A 22,602-nucleotide genomic window follows, 5' to 3' on the forward strand; every position below is an offset into this window, starting at 1 on the left:
GACATCTCAAACCAAAATAAATAAATAAATCAATCTCAATTCTGCTCACGTTTTTTCCCCATCTTCCATATTGAAAAACAAAACAAGAACAGATCATCTGTCTTATGCATATTTTATTCAACAAAGACTTCAAGATGAAAAGAAACTTTGGCCTCACTACGGTGCAGTAAGTGCGAGGGATCCCCCAGAGGTTCGGTTCAGGTCCAAATCTGTTCAGTCGCGCGTCTCGGCGAGACTGGGGATGCTGGTGACGATATGACCTTTGAACCCTTACAACTCTCATGATTTTAAAGCTGCTGTGTTGCTACATTCAGAATTACTCATGATCATTAAACCGTCAGCACGGCAGGGGGCAAGATGTCCAAATGTGACAAAAATCCAATTTTGGTTTGTCTTCACCGCAAACTACTAAAACATCAAAATTTATAATGGGCGTCTTTTCAAATTCACCTAAAATACAAAAGCAAAATCTGTAATAGAATTCATCCATTTTCCATAGCGTTTGCCTTTCCAATCCGACGAGCCAAGAGGCAAACTAGGGATTGGTCGCCAGCCAATCGCAGCGCACCCAGACATAAACAACCATTCACAAGCACACCTAAGGGCAAGTTCATATTTTCGGAACGCGAGAGGAAAATCCCGCGCAACTACTGAGGGAACATACAAACGGATTCAAACCCAGCACGAAAGTGTGAAGCAGACGTGCTAACCACTAGCTCATTGCGCTAATTGCTAACAATTCACACCTTTGGTCTTCACCACAAATGAATATAATCTCCTGTCATTTAGAGATAAGGAACTTTGAAATCTGTGATTGGCTGGCGACCAGTCCAGAATGCACCCTGCCTATCACTCCAAAGTCAACTGGGCTTGGCGTCCTCTCACAAGCATGCCAACAAAAGACACGTGCAGGCGAAAATGGATTGATGTCCTCAAAATCGATGGAACCAGAAACCAAGAGCGTTTCAATACTGGTAAATTGGGCTTCCTTGGGTCAAAAGTAGTGCTTTGCTGCCATCTTGTGGCCCCTGTCGTTATAAGTCATCCCTGAATGTACTGTACTACAAGACAGATCCTTGTTTCTTATCCTCAACCTCATTTTCTTAATTTAAAAAAAATCGGTTCACATATGAGAGCAAAAATCCGAAATTGACTGCTACACACAAAAAAATCGCCCTCGATGCCACAAGATGGCGGAAAAGCAAAGCTATGCCCTGACAAACTGAAACAGCGACACATAAGTCAACATTTCTCATCACCAAGATACCGCCAAAGCACTACTTTAGTTCGACCATAACACTGATTGGTTGAGTTTTTCAGCGACAAACAAAGGCCATAAATTTGCGCGTCAACACTTTGTCTACTTGTTTGTTGCGTGGCGCAAACTTGTACACATTCCAAAATGTTAACGTGAACATGTCGAGCTTGTGATTTTGTTTTTTGGTCATTCTTGGACAAGCTGCTCTGCTGCTCAGCCGAGCCCTCAACATAGTGTCCTCATATTTCAATTCAGAGCTATTAAGTCATTGGTCTTTGAGATGGAGATAGACACACACACACACACACACACACAAATGTCACCTGTCAATCAAATGTCATCCATCACATTCACGTTTTTGAGTCTTTGCCATCCTCCAGGTTTGCTTTTGACACTTTGCCGACAGCAAAATTGAGTCAATGAGAGCAAAAACATCATCAAGGCGGGCGAGCACCATCCGCTCGGCTCCTCAAGCTTCCATTAGGCCAATCGCCGTGTAGTGTTTCGTGTTTACTTGCGGTTCCCTCGCCAGTCCGCCTGAAGGTTTTTCCGACTTCCCGTCGTCCTCTTCTGGCGCCGCCCGCAGTGTGTCTGAGATCCCGCCATACTGGCGTGCGTGTCTAGATGGCGTGTGTGATGTAGAAAAGCAGCTCCATCTCCGCGGCGGCCGGCGGCACCGCGGTGCCGCCCCCGTGGATGACAGGGATCAGGGCGCTGTCCAGCTCGTTGGTGTAGCGCTGAGGGAGGAGGCGACCGGCCCAACCGGCCTGGTACTCCACCTGCAACGCGCGGCAAACACGCCGTCAGATACAGTGGACACACACACAAAAACAGAATCATGCACACACGAGGATAATAAATAAAAAAAACGTGCGCTATCTACCATGTCATTGTGCGTGGACACGCGCAGGCTGAACGAGTTGATGGCGCTGGCGGCGAGGGCGGCGAGATGGCGCGTCAAAGCCCCGCAGGCGGCCATGGCGATCTCTTTCTGGAAGACGGCACACGCCGGCAGCACCGACGCCAGGCTGCCCTCGGCGGACGTCAGCCGGTAGAAGACCTGCGAGGACGCCGCCGTCAACCTCAAGAGAACCCTCTGACGGTTGGCCGCGCAAATAATCACAGGATGCCGTCACCTCCGAACACCTGATGACGCGCCCGTCGCTCTCAAACTCGGCATCCTGCTGCGTCCTCATGCTGCGCACGCCGTCCAGACTTCGCCCGTCGACGCCGCTCGTCATTCTGACCAAGTTGTCAATCATTAGGTTCCGACTGGTTTTGTGAGGCCAATGCAAGTATTTGGCAAAATACAATTCCGATAAGGCACAGGTGTCTAACTCAAGGCCCCGGGGGCCAGATCCGGCCCGCCACATCATTTGATGTGGCCCGCGAAAGCAAATCAAACATGCTGATTTCTGTGACGCTTGCTAAAATTTTGACCAAAATTTCAAATTCTCATACATAATGTATAAGAGGCCTTTTGTAAGTTTTCTTGTGACCAAAACCATCATTACAATAACTTAAAGTATAGTTGAATAAACCATTATTCTTGACTTCCTTATATGGTTTCACAGTCATAACGGCCCTCCAAGGGAAGCGGTAACTATAATGTGGCCCGCGACAAAAATGAGTTTGACACCCCTGTGATAAGGCATTAACTCACCAATGAATTTTTAAAATTTGTTAATGACTAAAATAATTTTTGAAACGAAAGAATTAAGAAAGATGAATTTCAGGCAGATTTTTTTTTTCTTAAACAATGTTTTTTTTCTTCAGCATTTAATTTTAGACTAGAGAAAAATTTACAAAAATCTTGTGTGTGGCCAGTCTTTAAACTGGAAAGTGTTGTTGAGTTGTGTTGTTACCCGGCGTTGACGGGTGAGGTCCAGTCAACCCAGCGCACAGTGACGTTTTCCCGGACCTCCGTCTCATCTGTCTTCCCGCACGCGATGTTGAAGTCATTCTGCTCGCGCAGGGCCGTGCGCAAGGCGTCCATGGTCTCTGGAGGCATCTGCACCATGAGACCGTCTAAACGTGTGGGGAAAACGTCACAATCAATTCAGCTCACTCGCTGCTGGGGACAATTCTATTCAACTGCAATCCAACCGTTGACTGCCACCGAAGTGTATTTTCTTCAAGTACAGTTTTCAACAAGAAGGCATGGACGAGGGATTCGCTCCACCTTGCCCGTTTTATTTTAAGTGTGTGAACTACTGTAGTGACGAACAGATGAGCACAGCATTTAAGAAAGACAGAAAAGAGTCGGCAAGGGAATCATGGCCGGTCATGTTTGTTATGACGGAGAAAAATGCAAATACTTTTAAAGCTCCATATTCCAACCCTCTATGTATATGTATGGTTTTAAAATATAAATATATAATTTAATCATGATCACAATTTAGACAGCCATGATTAGAATAACTTGATCGTTGTGTTTAAAATGTAGGCTCTGCATTAAAATAAGGTTAAGAAGTTTCGCAATACAGTACGTAGTAAGTTAGCCAACCACCAGGGGGCGACATGATGTTAAATCCTCATTAGGCTTGGTAAGTGGAAGTAAATTTTATTGGGTTTTTTTCTAAAATGATGTTGCATCGTGTTTGTTAAAAAGTAGTACACCACAAACACGGAACGATGAATAACTGAATAATCATGACGTGATTGGCTGGTATTGATCAAAATTCTGTTGATTTAAAAAAAAAAAAAAAAGCAGGATAAACAATTTCATTTCATTGTTATTCTATATTCAAAGGACTGTAAATAGCAGCATTTAAGAAATGTTAAAGGGCGGTTCGTTGAATGTTGATGCAAGTTAAGTGAGCAAGGCGACGCGCACGCTCACCTTCCACGATGCTGGACTTGGCAATGAACCCAGACGAGGCTTTCAGGGCGCCGTTGAAGACCACAAAGCTGGCCCCCGTCACTGCAACAAGCAACGAGAGGTTTCAATGACGCCACTTGGCTTCGCACCACCGGTCCTGCCTCGCGCAAAGACGGAGGAGCACTGATGATGTCCACCTGTGCGCGTCTTGCCGGGCATGCTGCTGGCTTGCGTCTGGTAGCTGCCGTCCTCGTTCTGGAAGCATACCAAGTGGGAGTCTGCCTGCAGACTCAAGCTGGCGCCGATGCTGATGACGTGCTCGTTGGCGCCGCTCACCACCCTCTGCATCTGAAAAACAACACCTTTTCACATTCGAAGCCGTGTAGTTTCTCCTTCGGTGGTCTCTTAATTTTTCCCCGCAAAAATCTTTTGAGACAGGAATTGTCCATCTTGCGCCTCTCACCTCACTGAAGCTGCTTTTGGGGATGTCGATGTAGCTGTGGCCCATCTCCATGTGGATCCTCAGACCCTCTACGGACGCCAGGCTGTACTGGTAGTTCCTGAGGTCCTGCGTTCAAACGGGAGAGGGTTGTGATATTGATAAAGGCCCCCCCTGCAGCAACTTGCATTTGCGTTTGAGGACTCACAGCCAGTAGGTTCATGATGGTGTGTCCCGTCTCCCGATACACCGATTCCCGAAAACGCACACTCACGGGCGTGGTGGGGTACACTGCAAAGGCGCACAGCGGTCCAAGCACTGAATCACAATTAGCTCATGACAATGACATGAGTCACTTATTATCCTTATAATATTTTAAAAAATAATACATTTGGACATGTGCATTCCAGTACCAGCCAATTCTGGACCAAAACGTCTTTGGGAGTGAATGAGTTGAATGACATGACATCACATCTACACACCGTTGTACTCGGACCCGAGTCGTAGGAGCAGCCTGAGGGGGAACACCTTGGCCCAGGGGACCTCTAGCTTTTGGATGAGAAGGCCGAAGAGGAAAGGTTGCGAGGGGAGAGTGAGGCCCTCCAGCGGCTGACAGGTGGGAGAGAAGAAGAGCATCCCGCCGTGATCTTTGCTGCCCAGGAAGCTACTGGTGAAGGTCACGTTGTCCAGGTCGTCTACAAACTTGCCTGCGAGAGCGACGACGTGAGCGGGTGCGGTCAAACGTGCGCCGGCCCGAGTCCGGCGAGTGTCACCTGCCTCTTTGGGCGTCCTGCTGGATGCTGAGGAACAGCGTGAAAAGGTCTCTGGGGAGAGTTCGGTCTTCTGGGACGCACTCCAGGAGGAAGACCAGCTCTCTCTGGCCCAGAGCCTGCAGCCCGTTGGAGCCAAAGCACCAGCATTGACGCCCGCCGTCTGACCCCAAACAACCGTCCAAAGTCACGGGATGCCATCGGTGATCATTCGCCGCAAGTTGTCAAAAGCATTGGGGCCGACATAAGTCATATATTCTGCGAGCCCGTTAATTCATTCAGTACCAGCCACTTCTGGACCAAGTCTGAAAAGACGTTTAAAAACGTCTTTGGGAGTGAATGAGCTCAAACTTAAAATAATCGTATCTGAAAATGAAACCTAAAATGGACAGAAAGCCAATGGCTGGAGACCAGAATGGGCTGAGAGGCGAGTGGTGCCATTTTGAGCCAACTGGAGACATTTATGGGAAGGTTGGCTGACTCCAAAACAAAGCTAACAACTTATAAGACAATTCAGTCATGAACATCCCTCTGAGAGAAACTATTATGTGGCACAAAAGGGGAAAAAAACAATAAAACCCCCTTGCTTTACTCACATGTGACCATCTTGACATTCACCAGCAGGTTGGCATTGAGGACAAAGGTCAAAGGGCGAGGACCCCCTTCTTCCAAGAGGTGTTGAATTTGGCAAGGGGCGGGGCTTTCCTCCACCAACATGTCTGCAAAACAAAAGCAGCAGACACACCCAAAATTCAAGAAACCCAAATTCTCACTAGAGAGACAGTGGTGACTAAGAGTCAGAGATTGAAAAAGAACTAGGGGGACAGACAGGAAGACAGAGAGAGACAGACAGTGGGATGAACAGATGAAGGGACAGAGGCATAAAGACAGACGGACCCGCTGCTGTGTCCTCTCCGGTGATGATGAGGAGAGGCGGAAGTTGGTCTTCACAGTCGGGCAGCAGACTGGAGGCCTTCCTCACCGCAGAACCCAAACCCGCCAGCAGGGCGTAGTGCCAGGGGCCACACGGGGGCAACGGGACCCCCTCCGGAACCTCGGGACTCAAGTGGCCGCCGCTTTCGCCATCCAAACCCGCAGAGCTCGGCTGATAAAACACAGGAGGGATTTGTCGGATCATCGCCGGCGCGCCCCTTGCGAGTTTTCTTCTTCAAGCGTACAGTTATTTCCTCCGGCGCGCCGGCGAGCTCCTGCGAGGTCCGCGAGCCGGGCAGTGACAGCTTGCTGGTGTCGGCGACTTCGCCGTTGGGCAGGATGCCGTCGGCGAACCAAACCCGCTTGTGCTCGCGAGGGCAACCTGCAACGGTGACACAAAAAAAAAAGGGGAGTGGTGGGATGACGTGAGGACGCAAGATGGCCAAGCGGAGGAAGTGGCGTCGTCGCACCATCGTTGCTTGGGTGTTTGAGCGCCGACACGGGGACCATGACGGTAGGTGGCGGCGAGTTGAGGGTGCCGGCGGCCCGGGCCTGCTGCAGGGGCGGGATGGTGCTGCAGTACTCGGATGGCACGTTGGGGTTGGGACTAGGACCCATGGGGCTCATCATCCGCTCCAGGGCCTGGGCTGCACGGAGCAACCACAACCGAGACACGGGTAAGGCGGATATTGAAACTAATTCATCTCTTATCAGGACTTACTGAGATTTCTCAAAATGTTGAATAGAAATAAACCCGGCTGATCATCGGTCTATGCCTAGTTTCATGATTATATGCAGTTTGGCTGAACATTTTGGTGTAGAAACTAAAGCCGGTCAAATTCATCGGCCAATAACGGCCTTTGAAAAAAATATGATGATTTTCCCCCACTTCTTTTCACACTGCAACACATTTTTTTGGGAAAAGAAAACCCGACAGAGAATAAAACGGGAAATATGACATCTACCCAGTAATAATAATGAATGTTTCTTTTTAACTCATTCACTCCCAAAGACGTTTTTAACCATCTTTTCAGACTTGGTCCAGAATTGGCTGGTACTGAATGAGTTAATTTCAGCACTAGGCCAAAAATGCCTACCTGGCCATATTGGTTATGTTTGCTTTTGGGGAGTGAACATTTCGTTTTGTGGTGATTTAAACCACAACTGTGACATTTGCACTTGACTTTCATTCAAGAAATGGCGTTGCACACATTCAACTTGATTCCAACTTGAAGAGGAAACAGACACAAAACACACACACAAGCACGGTTTCGCGATGTTGATTTAACTGACGTGAACTCGCCTTATACTGATTAAAACACCAGTGAGTGAGGGCAGTTTGTCACTCATACAACATCAACGCAGGGCCACTACAATAAAGACGCCAACACCCTCCCCGGGGGGGGGGGGGGCGACACAATGTCAAAGACACGCTTTAAGTCTTCTCATGAAACAAGAAGTCAAAGTTGCGTTAGTGAAGAGCAGCATGCATCTCACCTCGCCACGCTCGTCCACCTTCGAGACACTCCGGTGATTCGCTTCAGTCTTTACAGCTCGAGCATGCTAACCTTAGGGGTAGGGTTCGTGTGTGCATGGACATGTGCATGCGTGTGTGTATGGATGTAGCTTGTGCTAGTCTGCGCACAGCTAGTATATTAGGGAACAGAGGGACGGGAGGGAGGAAAGGGGGTGGGAGGGGTGGATGGCGTCACTTCACTCTAGACTATGGGCTGCAGAAGAGTACATCGCCTCCGTTTTTTTTTTAAATTCCTAATTTAGGCTGCAAGCGTCACACAGGCGGGACTCCAAAACACACACGCATACACAGACAAAGTTTAAAAAAAAAACACTCATAGTGGACACACACACACACGCAAGCACACGACAAAAGTAGACACATAAATACAGTCAAACCCCATGATAATCTTCCTCGCAATTAGGGACACTTTTCCAAACAAATAGTAGACACACACACTCATACACACACACACGCGCACCCACCCCGCCCCCCCAACTTGATACCCGTTTCGTCCCCTCGCCTCTCAGCATGTTCACACTGCAGCGGAGGGGACAAAAAGGTGAAATCTGCTTTTGAAAGCAGGCAGAGTCAATGGTTCTGTCGGGCGGACTTTTCTGGCTCGCGAGCAGCCTCAGAGAGACTCGCCGTGGGCGCGAGTGCTCTTCAATATTAATACGCTGCAGAATACGGAGCGCGGTGACGCCGCAATGACAGCAGTCCACTTTTAAAAATAACTTCAGTCCAAAAATGCGGAAAATATGCCCTATGTGCCAACCCTTGCAACTGCCCGCCCCCCCATAAGTTTAATCGTCTAAACCAGTGGTTCGCAACTGTTGTCACCCTCGGACTCACATCTTCCTATTGTTGCAAAGTCGCGACCCACTTTTATATCTGAACAATGAATGTTTTCCTTTCTTTATAAATCACATAGGTGGACCTAAGACGGTATCCTGAGGTGTCCCACTGTGCTCGTCAGGCTTCAGATTTATGTTTCGTTTATACGATGAAGCAGTCTAGCAACAATTGTGCAATGGTGCAATACCTCCTCTGAAATTCCATATAGAGTAAATTACAATTTTCAACACGGTTTCAAATCGGTTTGACATACCCGCCAAAAGCACACAACCTGTTCACGGCCACCCGTCGAAAATCACAGGTTTAAACTATGACGACGTGGGAAAGACGGAAATATCCGCAGAAATAGACCCAATGTGTCCCAACATCTCCACCGGGGTCCTGAAGTTTGACTTTGCTTACCTCTTCGCAAGGTGTCGAAGCAGACCACACACACGCGCGCCTCCTTCTCCAAGTACTTGAGCTTGCACTTCCTGTTGCAGCACGCCGCGCAGTACACCTGTCAACACAAGCGAGGCAACACACCAAAGACGATGAGTGGCAAAAGTGTGTCAGGAACAATGGCGCATCCCAAACGGTCCTCTTAATGCTCTTTAATCAGGACTTAAGTGGAGCTCAGCGGAAAAAAGAAGCGGGAGAAGTGCTTCCTCATGCTCTCTGCCGCGATCAATCCTCTGGTCTATGTTTAACGGCGGATGCTAAGATAAGCTCTCGTTTCAAAACAACAACGGAAAGGAGGGGCGGGATGCCTTTGTTTGATCCGATCTTTTTTTTTTCCCGAGACATTTGAACGTACACGCGACTGGTTAATACGTCTGCCTCACAGTGCAGAGGTGCAGGGTTCGATTCCATTAGAAAAAAGACGGATGGATGTTTGCGTGCCAAAACAAAAACCTGTTTCTGTTGTGTTTGTAAATAACAGCGAAGCACTTCGCGAAGCCTTGTGATGCAGGCCATAGGACTGCGTTGGGTATGTTTGTGGTGGAGTAAATGTCCGATTTGTTGAAGGTGACCATTTTTAGTGATTTTTTACAATACGTGGGCAGGTCCCAAATTCAAGTTGCGCGGCCTCAGTATAGTACCGTGTTGTAGTACGACAGCAAGGTAGCACCATGCTGTCGGCAGGTAGCACTGCGCTTGACTGGAAGGGACGCAGAAGCAGTCTCCCATTTCTGCACAGCGAAGAGAGGGGCAAGAGGCTCAAAGGACTACAATAGTGCCTCATTTATCACAGGAATTATGTACATTTATGTACATTTTTTTCAAATAAATGCGGAGAGGGTGGCCCGGTGGGTTCAGTGGTTAGCGCGTCGACCTCACAGTGCAGAGGTACCGGGTTCAATCCCAGCTCCGGCCTCCCTGTGTGGAGGATGCACGTTCTCCCCGGGCATGCGTGGGTTTTCTCCGGGTACTCCGGTTTCATCCCACATTCCAGAAACATGCATGGCAGGCTGATTGAACACTCGAAATTGTCCCTAAGTGTGATCGCGGATGGCTGTTCGTCTCTGTGTGCCCTGCGATGGTTGGCAACCGGTTCAGGGTGTCCCCCGCCTACTGCCCGTAGCCAGCTGGGATAGGCTCCAGCACCCCCCGCGACCCTTGTGAGGATAAGCGGATCGGAAAATGAAAGAATGAATGAATATGGACTGAATGTTATCGATCTAAGAAAAAAAGTCAGTCTTACTTGGGCCCCGTTTTAAGACTGTACTTGCAAATGTGTTCAAAGCAGGCGGGAAGGTCAAATTACGACGCATAGCATATTTACACGGTCTCTCTCTCTCTCGGATTTCCCCAAGTGGGTCGAAAAGTACCCCAAAGGACAATTGAAGTTTGAGCAAACCGGATTACCGGCCCGGGTTTCGGCGTACGTACTTTGCCGCATGCGCGACAGTGATGCCGCCTCTTGGTGAAGGTGAACTTGTGCGAGCAGTTCATGCAGTTGGGGGCTTCCGAGTCGGGCACCCAGGCGGGCTGCCAGCTTCCCAGCTTCTCCTCGGCGCCGTCCTTCTTCCAGCTGTTGGGACGAGCGCAACCCTCCGCGGCGGAAGGTTCGCCGGGGTAGGGCGGCGGCTCGGAGAGTTCGTCGTACCCCGCCGTGTATTCCGGGGGCTCCGGAGCAGCGTAGACCGGGCTGCTGAGGGAATGCGGGAGGAAGGAGAGGCTTGTGTGTGGACTCTCGTCCTCGTCCTCCAGTTTCGATGAACAAGTGGGCAGCTCGTCATCCACCTCTGCTGATTGGAGATTTTGGGCAGGGGGGGAAAGCAGCTGCTTGGGTCTTGCCCCTCCGTAGGCTACCTGCTGCTCGGACTGTAAAGAGTTGCTGGTGGAGAAATGGCTCCCTCTAGAGGCATCTTCCTGACATGGCGAGTCCTGAGCCTGAGATGACGCATGCAAGCTTCTGTCACTTTCCGGAGAGGCGAGGCCTTCGAGATCTTCTCTGGAGCTACTCAGCTCCTCGTCCGCAAGCACCTGCTCCGGATTTCTGTTCGGCGAGACCACGTTTTCCGACTGGAGGGCCTCAGACGAGCTGCTGCAGCAGGCGATGCCGCTGGCCTGCTCCGCCTCGGTGTGGGCCTGCAGGAAAGCGTCCAGCTCCTCATCCGTGACCAGCAGCTCGCCCTGGTCGCTCTCGGGGAGATACTCGAAGCCAAACTCCAGAGGATCCACCGGGCTGGGCTCCGAGTGCAAAGGTTCCGCGGGAGGGATGAGGGCAAGAGGTTCTAAAAGGCAATGCTGCTGGGATACGGAGTCGAGGGGTTCCTCAGGGTAAGAATTGTCCAAAGCTGACAGAGAGTCTGCCTCCGTTTCCTCATCTTCATGTTGCTCTTCAGGCTCCAGGAGCTGAGGGCTGCCCACAGAAGCTTCAGCGTCAGAATCTTTCACAGACTCCTCTTTACTTTGCCCTGACGGTTCGACAAAGTCGACTGAGGCGCTTGAGGCTTGAGCACTCGCTTTGGGTGGGTGCTGGTGATCCTGGTTACGCGGTTCTGAGGACGCGTCGTCTTCCTGAGTCTCCTCTTCGTAGCCTTCATCTTGGGCCTCGTCGTCATCTTGCGCTTCATTTTGCGCGTCCTCTGCAGGAAATGCAGGAAGAATGATGTCCAGAAGACTCAAAGAGGATTCTGCAAGTTGCTGGTGCGAGTTTGAGTTCTGACTGGGCCCGTCTGGATCAGCCAGCGCTAGGTTGCTAAAGTCCAAAAGTAGCTGCTCCTCCTCGTTTTCCTCCAATTTGTTCTCCTCCAACTGCTTCTCGGCGGCATCAAGTTCACTGAAGGCATCGTGGCTGTCGGCTCGGACCAGGACCGCCGAGCTGGTGTCGTTGACCAGGTCGCACACGGGTTTGAGGGCCCGGTCGGGGCAGGGAGGCGCCGAGCTTTGAGCAGCGCCGTGATCTACGGAGGAGAGCAGGTCCACGCCGGTCAGAGGCTGAACTTTGGCCTCTCCGTCTTGATCTGCACAGCTGCTCCCGCTGCCGCTGCTGCTGGCGACGTCGTAGCGGAGAGAACTGAGGTCAGGCGGGTTGGAGGGCACGCCGGATGCCTCGGAGGATCCCAGAGTGGTGAAGTTGTGCGGTGGAGGCTTCCGGAAGACTGTCTTGCAGTCCACTTCATCTGCAAGCCACCAAAAAGACAATTCTCAGTGAAAAGCGCATTTTCTAAAGCTCATTTCAAACTCAAATTTTGGCTAGAGCGAAAAAAACGGATCAATTACAATGACTGTAACGCCCTTCCATGACCGTGAGGGGGGCGATTATTTTGCATTGATTACTTTTTTTTAGGACATAAACACCTTCCATAATTCCCATGCAGAGTTGGTGAATTATGTCTAAACATCACATCAAAGCATCGTAAGAAAAGACATTTATGAGGATCCGCTCGACGTTATTCATCTTGTAATCGGAATTAAATTCCACTTCCTTCAGTACCTCACCTGCACTCAGCTCAAAATCATCCAGCACTTTGTCCAGGTCACAAACAGCCGCCTTGAAGAAGCTGTCCATGCTGGCTTCACAATCCCTCCTAAAGCCTGAAAAAAAAAAAAAAAAAACATCTGATGGATTTGTGTTGCCTGTGAGAGTCAACACAAAAATAATAGTACACCAAACTCTCCTCAGTTCCTCATTTTAAATCAAGGAAAAAAAATCCATTGACATCCGTGGGCATTTGGGCTAATCCTCCATGTCAATATATACAGTATGTTCCATCCTTCTTGTCATAGAAACAATCGCAAAATTTGTGCTCTTATCCAATCCGATAAAAACATAGCAGGTAATCGACTAATCGGTACTACTGTTATTAATCAATTGAAGAGCACTATTATTTTATTTTGTTGGTGCTTTTGTTGGGAGATGGGATAGATTAGCCTTTCCATATATTTATTTCATTTCCTTTGCATCTTATGTTACATTAATTGCATGGGATCTTCTGCTTGCGACGATATACTTTAATGGAGTTTTAACGGTCAGAATTTGCACACAATTTAGTTTCAATCCAAATTCACTGACGTCAAGGCTGATCCTTACATTGACAATGGGGTGGCCGTCAACTGAACTGCAACGTAAAGTCGCAGTTGTGACATCTGGCGCGATTTGTTTGTCTTAAGTTAGCAGAGGTGCTAAGACACAAGTCAGCGAGTCCAACTTTTGTGCCCGAAAACCTTTGGAACGAGTCCACTAAACACGCTACGGCCTTCAGAGGCGCAGGGTGTTGTTTTCTTCAACGTGAACGAGTCAACATTATTCCCTTTGCGTCTCGTTGTGTGCTAAATGTGGCTAGTAGGTTAGCTTCCGGGCCTGGCTCGGTTAGTCTTTTACCTGTTGGGGTTTGCCATCGCTCTGCAGGCGTCGTGATCGGCGGTCTTGCTGATGACAAACGTCATCCTCGGCTCGCTTTGCCACAGGAGCGTTGATGTAGGCCGAGGAGAAGGAGTTGTTTTTCTTCTCCGCAAGTTTGATTTGATGCTACAAGTCCGAAGTTTCCGCTCGGGCGGCCATCTTGGACACATAAAACTGTTGATCAGCGGACAGAATGATGCGTTCAGGCTCAACTCGCCTCTTTCGAGCCTCTTCAAGCCCACAAGACCGCGACCGAAGTTCACAATTTGTCAACTGTGAGTCAAACATTTAACGTGTTGGGTTTCGCAAGCTAAAAGGTCGTTAAAGGGCTTTCAGACACAGAGAAGTCCACTAATTACAAACCGATCGATGAGATCTGACATCGATGCTAAAGTCTGAACGGCGGTATCGGAATTGTTTTTAAATTACATTATCTTCTATAATATAATTTCATGTGGATGATATCCAATTAATTTCCAACACAGAGGAGATGCCACTTCCATTTTCTAACATCGCATTACGTAAGCAATGTGGGTAATTTCTTCAAAGCTGAACGGCAACATGCTTGTATGACTTTGAAAAAAAACGTAATACATAAAATATACTGCGCCAAATTTGACGTGTTTGCTTTTGGACAAGCCCACTAAGCTCCTTGTGTTTTGTGTTTGTTATTCACACGTCACACTGTGCGGCCAGCGGGTGGTGGCCATTCAGCACGACGGCGACGAGCAGAAGACGGACAATCTAAGACGTTCTGTTAGTATGACTTCCACAAGGAGATTATGCAAGGTACATTAAAAAGCACACATACATTATATACGTGTAATTAAATTCGTACGTTATTGTATGCAAGCGAACACAGGATTCAAGTGCTATGATCATGGCAACAATTTTATATATTTCCAATCACTGAATGTAGCCTACGATGTAACTTCTTCCTGCTTGTATGTAACGCTGGTTACTGTGCATAACAAAGCGACCTCAAGATGCCATGCAGATTGATACAATCAAATACATCTTTTGATTACTGCCTTCTTTAAATGAGGCTTTTCTTCCAATTGTGTCGACACACATTCGAATGCAAGCAACATTAGTGACATCTAGTGGACGAACGAACTCAAGGCAGCCTTTGTCACAAAAAAAAGTTTTAGGTTAATTATCGAACAGGCCGGCTATTAAAAAAAGCTTGTTTCATTCATAAATATGTTGGATATTTGTGCATCTTTATTACGTTGTATGGAAAAAAAGGACACAGGTTGTTAATCATAATTTCTCCATAATAGAAAGGTAGGCAGCTCCTCTTCTCTTTCCCTATTTTTTCTCCCTTTAAAATATGCGTTCACATACCACTGACGTCATTTATCGATCGAAACAATCCCTGACTTTTGAGCGTAGCTTTTCACTGGTCACTGTTAATAATGCACAAAAACCGCAAATTGTACACAATCCAAAGACAGCCACCAACCGTGTCCAGCCATCAACATGCACGGTAACGTATGGCGCTTCGAATGTCTTCACTCACGAGAATAGAATTATACAAGCGCCAAAGCACAATTTTGAACCAGTGATTCAGGAAGCCTGACACAAGATTTAAGGTTCCAGTTTCATTTGAAATCTCACGCTTTTTGCAAATACACTTTTTAGGAGCTGGAGGAAATCCGCAAATCAGGATTTCGAGAATTCCGCAACATCGAAGTGGACGAATCCAACATTTTAATCTGGCACGGTCTCATTGTGCCTGTAAGTCTACTTCACTCAAAAGAACTTGTTTCAACCTCCCCCTCCTACTTGTGATTGTTTTTCTTTGTGTTGCTGGCAAGGAAAGCCCCCCGTATGACAAAGGAGCGTTTCGGGTGGAGATTAACTTCCCGACCGAGTACCCCTTCAAGCCCCCCCGCATCACTTTCATGACAAAAATCTACCATCCCAACGTAGATGAGAAGGGTCACGTGTGCTTGGCCATAATCAGCATAGAGAACTGGAAGCCCGCCACCAGAACGTCCCAAGGTCAGCTCAATGTCAACACTGACTTCACGAAAGAGACTTCAAAGTCAACCAAGGCCATACAGTCCTCTTACAGTGGAACCTTGATTTAACTCGGGCGAAATTATTTTTTATTTTGGAGGTAAATGTGGCCTGGTAACAGTTTCAGCTCTTTCACAGGAGTCTAAAGTAGTATAATATTCAAAAATTCCGTTGAGAGAGATTTTGGTCTGGCCGAAAATTCAGATTCACCGGTTGCTTTTCCACTCCAATTCCGATTTGAATCGCTGCTGATTCGCGCGCAGCTCTGTCGAATGACTGAAAAAGCAACTCAAATGATGGTTTGAGAAACTGCGAAACAAGGCAAGGTCCCACTGTATTCACCACCTCCACGCCAGTCCACTAGGTGGCGCAGTTACCATGATGTGTTTGTGCGCAGTCATCCAGTGTCTGATCTCGCTGGTGAACATGCCCCAGCCCGAGCGCCCCCTGCGGGCCGAGCTGGCCAACGAGTATACGGAAGACCGAGCGCAGTTCATGAGAAACGCCGAGGATTTCACCAGGAGGCACGGCGAGACCCGACCCGACGACTGACCGGCCGGAACTCCACAAGAGCCTTCCCCCTCTCATCTCCTTTTCTGCCAAAACTCGATTTTTGAGCAACTAGTCGGGCTGTGGTGTGTCCAGAATGATGTCCTGAAAGATGTTTTTGACAAAATGTGTCAAATGCTTTCTTCATATGTATGTAACCTGTTAATTCTGTTTCTCTGAATTATGCCAAGTAACAAGTGATTATACATATGTGAGACTTACTTTATTTTAGCATCAATGATTGTGGCCGACTAATTCTAACAAGCAACTCGTGACTGCGCAATAGTGTGATTTAATTGGACTTTTCGGCACTATTAAAAAGTTACGTACACATTTATCCCAAGTAAGAAATAAATATGTAACTGCCTAATTGTGATTTGAGTTGAAATGACCCCCCCCCCCCCAACCCCCTGCAGAAATGTGTGATTTAATTGTACAAGGGGGGTACCCAACACCAACAAACTGCAAGTGACGGCTCAAATGAACGACTTTTTCAATTGGACGAAAGGGCACCAACGATTATGCCCCTTAAATTTTCCCGAGCAAGTGACTGGATTTTAGGGCACCATCAATCCTACCCAGCAACAAGTGATTGCACAAGTCCCAAGGTTTTTTTTTTTTAAAGGTGGCTTTTGGCAAGGGGTGAATAATTCTGCCTAGCAATAAGTGGCTGCTAAATCTTTATTTTGGGGCACCAAGGATTGTGCTCCAATGAATTTTGCTGAGCAACATGTGTTTAAAACTTACTTCAATGGCGCGCCCCATGAAAAACTTAACGAGAGCACAAGTTTGATTTGCGGCACGGATAACTGCCATAAATCTGCCTGGCAACAAGTGACAGGTTGTTAACGTGGCATCCGGGAGATTGATTTATATCGATTTGAGGTCCACAAGCAGACATTCCCAAGAATAGATGTAATCTTTTGCGATTGTGTGACGTGTCTATGCATATGGTGCAGAAAGTGAAGAGGCATGAGGAAGTCCCAAGCATAATTTAGAGCTTTTACTGATGTGTGGGTTGCGCTTGCATGTATCCTCTATTTACGAAACATGGCAATGGGAGGCGGGACCTTGATGTCTTGGCCCTTCTCCAGCCTCTTTTCGCACTCGATCAGGTAGTTGACGCCGTCCACCACCAGCTGCACCAGCTCCACCTACGCGCAGGTCATACACAAGATGCGTTGAAATGGGACAGGTCAAAAATGGGTCAGTACGCTAGCGAGAGGAGGTTCAAAAATCGCTAACCAATTAATACACAAAATACAGATCTATGTAAAAATGGCATTTCAAATCTGATTTTAAAAAATACTGAAATGGTCTATGTATAAAGTTTTTACAAATTATTTTAGTAGTACATTTAAAATAATTTAGATTACAATAAATTATTGGGTGAAATAAAAAAATGAAATTTAATAAAATTAATAATAAAAGTATTACTTATACTTTATTTGGAATTAATTATTTGATTTAAAAAAATCAGCATATGCGTTAGATTTTTCTGAAATTGTACCTTTTACAATAAATCATTTATTATAAGAGACAGGGAATGGAAAAAATAAAATAGCGAACGGCATACGTGGTGGCCTGCACACCCCCCATGTCAAGAAATGAAAGCTTACCTCTGACTTGCCCAGACGATCATTGTTGGAGATGTCAAAGGTGTCGCCTGTGGCCGCCGTGTCCACGCCACCCGTACCCCTTTTCTGCAGACGCAAATTGTCCAAGATCTTGGAGAAGCGGGGATCCTATGGGACGGACCATTGCTCACTTACACAGGACCGAGACAATTCCCCAAAATGTCCGATGAAAAGCCGTCTGTATCGAATGGGTGTTGTGTATTTGAAAGCTGACTGCACACAATACAAAACGCCCCAGACGGGGTAATGAAACCAGCATTGACGTTTGACCACAAACGGCGCAGCAACACATAGACTGACAATTCAGTGGAGAGACCACGACTGTGGATAATAGATGGATGGATCATAATACTTAACTATTACTGCAGCTTAGTTGTCTGTTCTTAAGTGTGTATTATATTGCCTTCTAGTGGTCAAGACGAGCACACCGGAAGGAGGCCCATTTAATAAAAGCATGAAATCATGGTGCAGAATTTGTTTTCCATTCTTTCTATTGTGTGTGCGTATGCATGTGCGAGTGTGTTACCTTGCTGAGTTTGGGAAGGCGCACGTGCACGCCCGCCCTGAGCCCCGTGCCCAGGTTGGAGGGGCACGTGAGAATGTAGCCTAGATGTTCGTTCCACATGAACTCCCAGCCCCTCTCCTGGATCAGATGTTCCACCTGTGGATGATGCAGATGCTGGCTTTCAACCTCCAATTGCTACTCAGTAATCCTGCCACGCAACATCTGAGTACAGAAACTGGATTTTTCAAAAATGGATTCTGAACTTTCTCACGTGTGGATTCTGCCTGGCAACATTTCCAGGAGAATACGCGTTTGTAAAGCCGTGTACCTGCTTAAGTCCTCTGCAGAATCTCTCAAAGACCCTCTTCATGTTGCCCCCCTTCTCCATGGAGATGACTCTGGTGTGGTCCTCTTCATTAATCCAGATCAGGAAGGTCTTCTCGTTGTTGTGCCTGAGGAGGAACAGCGAGGGGGGGCTCAACACTTGCTACGTCCGGCCGGCCAATGGAGGCACGGAAGGCAAACGGGGACTGTGGCAGGTGGATGGGGATGCAGCACACAGCACACATGCGGGGCCTACCAGATGCCCCTGGCGTCAGGCCAGTCTCGCGCCATGAAGGCGCATGTCAGCAGGGGAGACACGGGCTTGTCAAACAGGAAGTGGTCCTACAGGTTTATATCAAGGTGGAAGAAGAAAACACTCAAATGGACAAAAGCAGGAGAACTGGGGAGAGGGATGAAGACACGGTGGGCAGTCCAGTCGTGGGTGCCAACGCTGCACGTATCTAAATCCTAAAACTCTCATGTGCGATTTTTTTTTTCTGGAACCTTCTTACCAGATGCCCCTGGCGTCAGGCCAGTCACGGGCCATGAAAGCCGAGGTAAGTAAAGGAGACACGGGCTTGTCAAACAGGAAGTGGTCCTGATAGGAGTGCGGCGGGATTGGATCAGAACACAAAGATCAGATCAGATAACCGGGCCCTGTGTATTCTGCCTAGCAACATGTGACTGCAAAAATGGGGCAATTTTGTAAAACAACTCTAGGGTGCTAAAGACTGTGTCGGATGAATTCTTTTCTTTAATTCAATTTATTTATTTTGATACTGGGGCACCCTTGGTTGTGCTCCACAAATTCTGCCTAGCGACTACACAGTTGTTGTTTTTTCCCATTTATTTATTTTTTTTAACTACAACTTTGGTGCACTAATGACTGCACCCCAAGAATTCTGCATGATGACAAGTGACTAAGGAAATGTGAGATTTTAATCAGACTTTGGGGCACAAGCCCCATGAACTGTGTGAACGATGGCGGTCTTACATCGATGAGCTGCTGCTGCTCACTCTCTGTCATTTCTGCCAGGCTGTAGTAGCGCCCTGCCAGGTCTCCCTTGAGGCCACCCAGCGCCGTGACGGCCACGCGCTCTACTTCGCGACGCTCCGCTCGGCTGCAAGCAGGCGGGAGGCTGAGGCCACGGATGCTGCGGCCTGTTCGCACGCGAGATGAGAGCACGTAGTTCTCGTCAAACATGCCGCTGGTCAACTGGTAAAAAAAAAAGGCGAGGAGACGGCGTCGTTTTTGATGAGGAAATGGTTGGCAATATTATGGCGGCGGAGTGACATGTGAGCACCTTGGAGGCGTCCAGATCCGTGGGGTGGGTCATGGTTCTGGGGTCGTAGCCATTGTGGCGGTCCTTGATGACCGGGTCAAAGAGGTCCGCAAATAGCTAGAAGCAAACAACCAAGTCCAACAATAGCAGGTACTACAGTGTTTATGCCTCATAGCTCGCTGTCTAATTCTGCCTAGCAACAAGTAACTATGAAAATAATCTTTTTTTTCTTGGTTCACATTTGGAGCAACAATGGCTGTACACCATTAATTCTGCCTAGCAACAAGCAAGTGATGACAGAAATGCTTTTGGAACTAAAGACGGAAACCAATGGTTGTTCCACGTGAACTCTGTCTTGCAATAAGTAACTCTCGGGGGGGGAAAAAAAAAAAAAAAGAGTTCTTAAAATTGAACTTTGAGGTACAAATGGTTGTGCTCCTTAAGATCTGCCCATCAACAAACATTTTAAATGAACTGTGGCAGGTAGATTAGTTATTTACTTTGTTTAAAATAAAATTGTTGCCACCTATAGTTGTGTCCGAAGAATTCTGCCAACAACAGGTGACGATCTAAATGTATTGTCATTTATATACTGTACATTCGGGATGTGTCCCATGAATTCCGCCTAGCAACAAGTGACTGTCTAATTTCTGTCTTAAAAAAAAACCCAACAACATACAACTACCCTCTTCTGACCTCATAGCTCTCCTCGTCACCAGCCACGCAGCCCACGGTCTTGATGAACGGATGCCCGGGGTTGTCCACGCCCGTCTGGATGCACTGGTCCAAAGTCCAATTGTTGGATGTGACCTTGTCCCGCAGTTTGGCGTAAATGGCCGGTGTCAGCGCCGTGGCCATGCAGTTGTTGTGCTTGCGAAGGTCGGGGAAGTCAGAGCTGCGAGGTAGAGAGGTGATATAAAGTGGGAGTGTTGGGGGGGGGGGGGGGCGTAAAGTTTGTTAAGCCGCTCACAAGTGTAGAAGACATTTGAGAAGGTCACTTTAAGTTGGTGCCATGCGGTGACTTTCACACTAATGACATGACATCATTCAGACTCGCACACACAACAAATTCAATTCATGAAGTAGTTTACGTGACGTGGTTGCTTTCACTTAACTCTACGGACCATGTGATGCATTTTTAAGAACAACCATCGAGACGCAATATATTGTTCCAACTCTACCAACCATGTCCAACATACGACAATGGTAATGGTCATCCCAGATAACTCTACCGACCATGTCAACGTGACACAGTGATGCTTCGTAGTAGTAGTAGTAGTATTGTTATCGGCGATGGTCACCTGGCAGGATAGAGCTTCTTCCTTGCCTCCGCCGCCAAAGAATTCCCTTCGCTCAACAGAAAACCGGCGGACATGGTGCCCACCCCCATGGTGGCCAGCAGGGCGGCAGTGTTGCGGCCCGACATCAGGCGCGCGAAGGAGTTAGCCATCTTTACCTGAGATTTCAGTCACACGTGGAGGAGCTGGAGAAAGAAATAAATGGAATTCTTTTTTTTTTTTTTTTATAAATTAAGAGGCTTCAGTTACTATTTTCTATATCGTAAACATCCTTTAATTTCGGTTGTGATCTTAAGTGTTTTTTCTTTGAAGGATTAAAATAAACTTGCACACATCCTGTCTGCCTTTTTTTTTTTTTTAATCATGGCTTTTTGAGATTTTTGTGGGTCTATCCATGATAAACGTCTACCAAATTTCTGATTGTTAATTCCAACTGGCTTTGGCGTCTAAATTTAATCCCAAGATTTAAAAAAAAAACCCTGGTCACATCAAAATAGCAGACTTTCTGTGTCTTTCAGGCATGGTCTGTTGAAACCTTTTTTGGTGGATCTACTCGTGATAGACGTGTCTACCAAAGTTCATGACGCCAAATATAACCGGACGCGTCTGTGAAAACCTTGTGAGGAGAAGGTCATCGGGTGGTACTTCAGCAGTAGGAGCGTACAAACCAGATTTGCGTCTGTCTTCTAACAAGCTTAGTGGAAGATGTGGTAAATGCCGGTTAGCATCTTATGGCAGTCTGTTGCTAGCTAGCTTAGCCACCTGGACATCGCTTTAGAGAAGGTCGTTTCCCTATGCAGCACTAAATACGTCAGCGTCATCTCCACATCTATATTTATCCATCATATTTTTAGCAGATCACAGGACCATTGTTGCACCGGGATCCCAAGAAAAGAATGGACGTGGGTCACGCAGGTCACTGATATTTTGGTTACAAGACGGGGGGGGGGGGCACTACACCAGACCCCAATGAGCGACTTTCCAAGGATGATGGATGTTGGATAACAAAAAGTCAAGACGGTCACAAAAAGGCAAACCAGGAAGAAAAATGGGTTTGACTTTGATTACCAAGTCGACTTAATGGTCTTAACACCCCCCCCCCCTCATTAAAGCCCTTCTTGGCTGGTGAACCTTTACCTCCAGTACATCCAAGTAGAAGCCAAGAAAAACTCTTTCACAGTTTCCTGACTAAACCTTGCAAGATCTGCAAATCAATTGAGAAAAAGAAAACTGACAGTCTGAAATTGGCATGATATTCATCAAGCCTTGCACGACATCAAACTATAATTTCAAACATAAGACAAAATGAATCGAAACAAATAAGAGTAGACTCCACTAAAAAGTGAAAATATTGGTCAAATAAGAGTAAAAGGAGACCCATTACCTGTGCAGACGCTGCTGTGCCTTGAAGCCGACCGTCTTCTCTTAATGAGCTTTACACGCTCCCCTCGTACGAGGCCCCGCCCCATTTAAACCACGTGAAGGCCAATCAGAAGTGGACAGGCTGTCATAAGTCATGAGATCTGTTTGACTTTCACACATGCGCGCACGT

The 22,602-nt window shown here is 47.4% G+C and overlaps 3 protein-coding genes across 5 annotated transcripts; 1 reads left to right on the forward strand and 2 right to left on the reverse strand.

Annotated features, from left to right (window-relative positions):
- Positions 1-96: 96 nt before the first annotated feature.
- zfyve16 (zinc finger, FYVE domain containing 16) lies at positions 97-13,602 on the reverse strand. The gene is made up of 18 exons (XM_086134510.1): positions 13,409-13,602; positions 12,526-12,621; positions 10,468-12,206; positions 8,998-9,094; positions 6,692-6,868; positions 6,467-6,603; positions 6,186-6,393; positions 5,885-6,007; positions 5,296-5,451; positions 5,001-5,225; positions 4,727-4,809; positions 4,543-4,647; positions 4,277-4,427; positions 4,101-4,181; positions 3,124-3,286; positions 2,395-2,500; positions 2,142-2,318; positions 97-2,037 (listed from the first exon to the last, which is right to left on the reverse strand). The coding sequence occupies exons 2-18, from the start codon at positions 12,593-12,595 to the stop codon at positions 1,879-1,881; spliced, it is 3,957 nt and encodes a 1,318-aa protein (XP_085990636.1). The 5' UTR covers positions 12,596-12,621; positions 13,409-13,602; the 3' UTR covers positions 97-1,878.
- A 2-nt stretch (positions 13,603-13,604) lies between these two features.
- Positions 13,605-16,373, forward strand: ube2l3a (ubiquitin-conjugating enzyme E2L 3a). Of its 2 annotated transcripts, none has more exons than XM_086134519.1 (5): positions 13,605-13,704; positions 14,126-14,218; positions 15,074-15,169; positions 15,250-15,436; positions 15,852-16,373. In XM_086134519.1, the coding sequence occupies exons 2-5, from the start codon at positions 14,192-14,194 to the stop codon at positions 16,004-16,006; spliced, it is 465 nt and encodes a 154-aa protein (XP_085990645.1). In that variant the 5' UTR covers positions 13,605-13,704; positions 14,126-14,191; the 3' UTR covers positions 16,007-16,373. The 2 variants fall into 2 exon arrangements, with proteins under 2 accessions (XP_085990645.1, XP_085990646.1); XM_086134520.1 differs by lacking the exon at positions 13,605-13,704 and adding an exon at positions 13,724-13,950.
- A 618-nt stretch (positions 16,374-16,991) lies between these two features.
- ckmt2a (creatine kinase, mitochondrial 2a (sarcomeric)) lies at positions 16,992-22,513 on the reverse strand. Of its 2 annotated transcripts, none has more exons than XM_086134518.1 (10): positions 22,435-22,513; positions 21,054-21,235; positions 20,449-20,647; positions 19,774-19,869; positions 19,464-19,685; positions 18,726-18,811; positions 18,474-18,597; positions 18,167-18,301; positions 17,623-17,748; positions 16,992-17,157 (listed from the first exon to the last, which is right to left on the reverse strand). In XM_086134518.1, exons 2-10 carry the CDS (start codon positions 21,200-21,202, stop codon positions 17,041-17,043), a joined length of 1,254 nt encoding a protein of 417 aa, XP_085990644.1. In that variant the 5' UTR covers positions 21,203-21,235; positions 22,435-22,513; the 3' UTR covers positions 16,992-17,040. The 2 variants fall into 2 exon arrangements, with proteins under 2 accessions (XP_085990644.1, XP_085990643.1); XM_086134517.1 differs by lacking the exon at positions 18,726-18,811 and adding an exon at positions 18,982-19,067 and having other exon boundaries at positions 22,435-22,511.
- Positions 22,514-22,602: the final 89 nt, after the last annotated feature.

The sequence above is a fragment of the Hippocampus guttulatus genome, chromosome 17 (assembly GCF_054856545.1).
Source record: "Hippocampus guttulatus isolate MCC_2025c chromosome 17, RoL_Hgut_1.0, whole genome shotgun sequence".
NCBI classification, from domain to species: Eukaryota; Metazoa; Chordata; class Actinopteri; order Syngnathiformes; family Syngnathidae; genus Hippocampus; species Hippocampus guttulatus.

What these genes read in the sequence shown, in the direction of transcription:
- zfyve16 (XM_086134510.1), bottom strand. Translation starts at nt 12,595, where the DNA reads ATGGACAGCTTCTTCAAGGCGGCTGTTTGTGACCTGGACAAAGTGCTG. An exon ending in TGATTTTGAGCTGAGTGCAG is followed by an intron (nt 12,207 to 12,525) that starts GTGAGGTACTGA and finishes GGTGGCTTGCAG; the next exon opens with ATGAAGTGGACTGCAAGACA. An exon ending in CTTCGACACCTTGCGAAGAG is followed by an intron (nt 6,869 to 8,997) that starts GTAAGCAAAGTC and finishes TGCTCCGTGCAG; the next exon opens with CCCAGGCCCTGGAGCGGATG.
- ube2l3a (XM_086134519.1), top strand. Translation starts at nt 14,192, where the DNA reads ATGACTTCCACAAGGAGATTATGCAAG. An exon ending in CCACAAGGAGATTATGCAAG is followed by an intron (nt 14,219 to 15,073) that starts GTACATTAAAAA and finishes TACACTTTTTAG; the next exon opens with GAGCTGGAGGAAATCCGCAA. An exon ending in GGCACGGTCTCATTGTGCCT is followed by an intron (nt 15,170 to 15,249) that starts GTAAGTCTACTT and finishes GTTGCTGGCAAG; the next exon opens with GAAAGCCCCCCGTATGACAA.
- ckmt2a (XM_086134518.1), bottom strand. Translation starts at nt 21,202, where the DNA reads ATGGCTAACTCCTTCGCGCGCCTGATGTCGGGCCGCAACACTGCCGCC. An exon ending in GTGACGAGGAGAGCTATGAG is followed by an intron (nt 19,870 to 20,448) that starts GTCAGAAGAGGG and finishes GTTTGCTTCTAG; the next exon opens with CTATTTGCGGACCTCTTTGA. An exon ending in TCTGCAGAGGACTTAAGCAG is followed by an intron (nt 18,302 to 18,473) that starts GTACACGGCTTT and finishes CATCATCCACAG; the next exon opens with GTGGAACATCTGATCCAGGA.